The sequence below is a fragment of the Lactuca saligna genome, chromosome 1 (genome assembly GCF_052625555.1).
Source record: "Lactuca saligna cultivar CGN05327 chromosome 1, ASM5262555v1, whole genome shotgun sequence".
In the NCBI taxonomy this organism is placed as follows: Eukaryota; Viridiplantae; Streptophyta; class Magnoliopsida; order Asterales; family Asteraceae; genus Lactuca; species Lactuca saligna.
This window is the reverse complement of record NC_136417.1, coordinates 16,194,141-16,197,690: the sequence shown is the minus strand read 5'-3', so window position 1 is coordinate 16,197,690 and position 3,550 is coordinate 16,194,141. Positions and strand designations below refer to the sequence as shown.

General features: G+C 41.2%; 1 protein-coding gene across 1 annotated transcript; it reads left to right on the top strand.

Moving 5' to 3' along the window:
- The first annotated feature begins 1,715 nt into the window (after positions 1-1,715).
- LOC145002963 (putative mitochondrial protein AtMg00300) lies at positions 1,716-2,129 on the top strand. The gene has a single exon (XM_078962142.1). The coding sequence runs from the start codon at positions 1,716-1,718 to the stop codon at positions 2,127-2,129; it is 414 nt and encodes a 137-aa protein (XP_078818268.1).
- Positions 2,130-3,550: the final 1,421 nt, after the last annotated feature.

The window sequence follows — 3,550 nt, the reverse complement described above, 5'->3', positions numbered from 1 at the left end:
GCCATAATGCGAAAGGGGTTCCTCTTGCACCATTAGTATCTCCCTTATGCGAAAGGGGTACTCCTCTTTCACCATGAGGAATGATCTTGTGTCACGCATCACCTTGTTGTGCCATGCTTGTTCCTATTGAGTCATGGTGGTATTGTTTCCCAAATCGTGATGTTCTTGTGCCACACTTGAAGTCACTTGCGCCATCCATATTCCAGTTGCGCCATGATGGCACAAGATGAACCATCTTGGTCCTTGATGTGCCAAGTATGCTATGAGGTCCTGCATGATGCTCAAGAACACTCAAGGATGCTCAGAGGTTGGTATTTCTTATAGATTACACCATGTTGTGCAAACATGATGAACGTTGGGCCATTAGTGTTCATGATGTGCCACTTGTACATCATGATGCTCCATTATGGAACAAGGTTCTCCATCATGTGTGTTGTATATGCTCATGGGTTATATGACATGGAAGAATGTTCCAAAAGATGCTGCATGGTGGATTGTGATTGGTTGACATGTTTCATGGGCCTATGGGCTAATAGGCTTGGCCCAGTAGGGTTTTACAAGTAATCATACTTGTAAACCCTATTTGAGAGCTCTGAAATAAAGAACACTCCCCTCCTGCCTATGGACATAGGTCACCTTGACCGAACCACGTAAATACTCTGTCTTGTGTGCTTATAGTTTTGAAAGTTATTCGCTTTACCTCCTAACAAGTGGTATCAGACCTGCATTTTGTATTCATGTGATTGAAGATGTCTACTCACAAGTTTGATCTGGAGAAATTCAATGGTTTAAATGACTTCACATTATGGAAGTTGAATATGAAGTCTCTTTTGGTTCAACATGGTTATGCAGCGACACTGGAAGGAGAGGCAAAACTGCCAAAGGACATGGCAGCTGAGAAGAAGGTGGACATTATGACGAAGTCACGTAGTGCCATTTTGTTAAGCTTAACATATGAAGTATTGAGGGAGGTCGTGGATCAAAAAGCTACATCTGGGCTTTGGGATAAACTTTGTAACAAGTACCAAACCAACTTGCTGACGAACATGTTGTATCAGAAGCAAAGTTTGTACACTCTCGGAATGCCTGAAAGTACCCAAGGGGTTGATGTGATGATTGAAGATGAAGATCAAGTGCTAATTCTCTTATGTTCTCTTCTTAACTCATATGAGAATTTTGTTGATACCATGATATGTGTTAGGACAACGATCACTGCGAATGATGTAAAGGACTCTCTGATGTCCAAGGAACTGAAAAGAAAAGTTTTAGTTGGAGAGGAGGTGTCCAGTTCCAGTTTGTTTACAGGGAGATGGAGGAAAAAAGGGAGGAAATGGGGGAACAGATGGATATCACGTTCAAAAGCGAAGTCTAAAGGTTCATCTAATGCGAAATGTCATAACTATAAGGAGAAAGGACACTAGCGAAATTGTCCACAGGTGAAGAATGGGAAGTTCAAGAGTGGTTCAAGCAGCAAGAGCACTGCTGCTGTGGTTCAGGAAAGTTTTGATGAAGGGGACGATGGTGATATACTGACTGTTAGTACATTGAGTTCTGGTGATGCTTGGGTCTTGGATTCTAAAGCATCTCATCACATGACGTATAACTGTGACTGGTTTGGCTCCTTCAAAGAGTGGGATGGAACAATAAAGATGAGTGATGATTAGGTGAGGAGTATCAAAGGTAGTGGCACAGTGAAGGTCAAGATGCACGATGGCATGGTCAGGAAGTTAGATTGCTGGTATGTTCTAGAACTTCGGAAGAATTTAATTTCTCTTGGCACATTGGCTAAGAATGGGATGAGTTACGTTGGTGAAGGTGATTGGGTTAAATTGACCAAAGGTTCTCTGGTTATAATGAAAGAGGAGATGAATCGTAGAGGGATCGATATCCTTGAAGGAAATACAGTTATGGGAATGGTAGCTATCTCTCAATCCTTGAATGAAAGTGATGACAAGACGGAGTTGTGGCATCATAGGTTGTTGCACATGAGTGAGAAGGGCATGTTAGTTCTAAGTAAACAAGGACTGCTTGGTGGAGAGGCTACTGGAAAGATAAAGTTTTGTGAAGCCTGCATCAAGAGAAAGGATCGTAAATTGAAGTTCGATACCGGTCAACACACAAGCAAATAAATCTTGGAGTATGTTCGCTCATATCTGTGGGGTCTTACACCAGTGAAGTATCAAGGAAGATGCTTATACTTTGTGACATTCATTGATGATTATTCAAGGAAGGTTTGGTTTTATTTTATGCATACCAAAGATGAGCTGTTTGGGAAGTTTAAAGAGTAGAAGACCATGGTTGACAAAAGGACTTGAAAAAGGTCAATAATTTGAGGATTGGAAATGGGTTGGAGTTCTGCAATGCTCTATTTGATTATATTTGCAAGGCAGAAGGTACAATAAGGTACCACACTGTACGTAACACACCACAACAAAATGGACCGGAAAAATGGATGAATCAAACACTCATGCAACATGCTAGGTGCATGCGGATATTTGCTAACTTATCCAAGCAATTTTGGGTAGAAATAGTTAACACAGCTTGCTATCTGGCGAACAGATCACCATCAACCACAATAGACTTGAAGACTCCTCAAGAGGTATGGTCCAGGAAACCCTCTGACTATTCTGGTTTACGTATATTTGAATTCCCCACATATGCTCATGTGAATGATGGTAAACTTGAGCAAAGGGAAATGAAGTGTATATTTCTAGGATACGCGACAGGAGTAAAAGGTTATCAGTTGTGGTGTACAGAAGAAGGAAGAACTCCTAAATGTATCATGAGCAGAGATGTGACCTTTGATGAATTTGCCATGGGTAACCAGGGAGGAGGTGATACAAGTCCAGCAGGGAACAAAGATCAGGGTGCTAGCTAGAAGTTGGAGTTTTCAACTCAAACTCCAAACATAGTTGTTATAAGTGACAAAGAGTAAGACAACAATGAACAACTTGGACTAGATGAAACCCAAGAGCAACCCATAGAATCTTCTTCCATTGGTACTGATGTCGGGAAGGATGATGTGTCTGAATTTATAGCAAAGAGAAGATCAAAGAGGGTTATTCGACAACCTGATAAATTGTAACATCCTAAAATTCAAGGCCAATAATTTCATTTTTAAATAAATTATTATAAAACCAACAGTATAAGAAAACATCCATAATATCATGTCATGTCAAAACCAAAGTAGAAATAATCAAAACATGTTATCATAAAACAATATCAGAGTGTAACCCCAAAGATCTCATGTGCGGAAAACATAGTGTGATGCGTTGCGATCAAGCCGACTCCTATCCTTTAAAAATGAGTACCTGAAACCAAAACTGTAAACCGTAAGCACGAAGCTTAGTGAGTTCCCCCATCATACCACATACCATACATCAAACATACTGTCGGGCAATTCTGGGGTGCCCGACCTACCCTGCCAAGCAATTTTGGGGTGCCCGACCTACCCATGTCAAGCAGTTCTGGGGTGTTTTACCTACCCTATCAGGCCATTATGGGGTGCTGACCTACCCTCCGGTTTATCCCGATCGGCTACGTGGACTAT

Coding starts and splice junctions, on each gene's coding strand:
- LOC145002963 (XM_078962142.1), top strand. CDS start 1,716: ATGGTCAGGAAGTTAGATTGCTGGTATGTTCTAGAACTTCGGAAGAAT.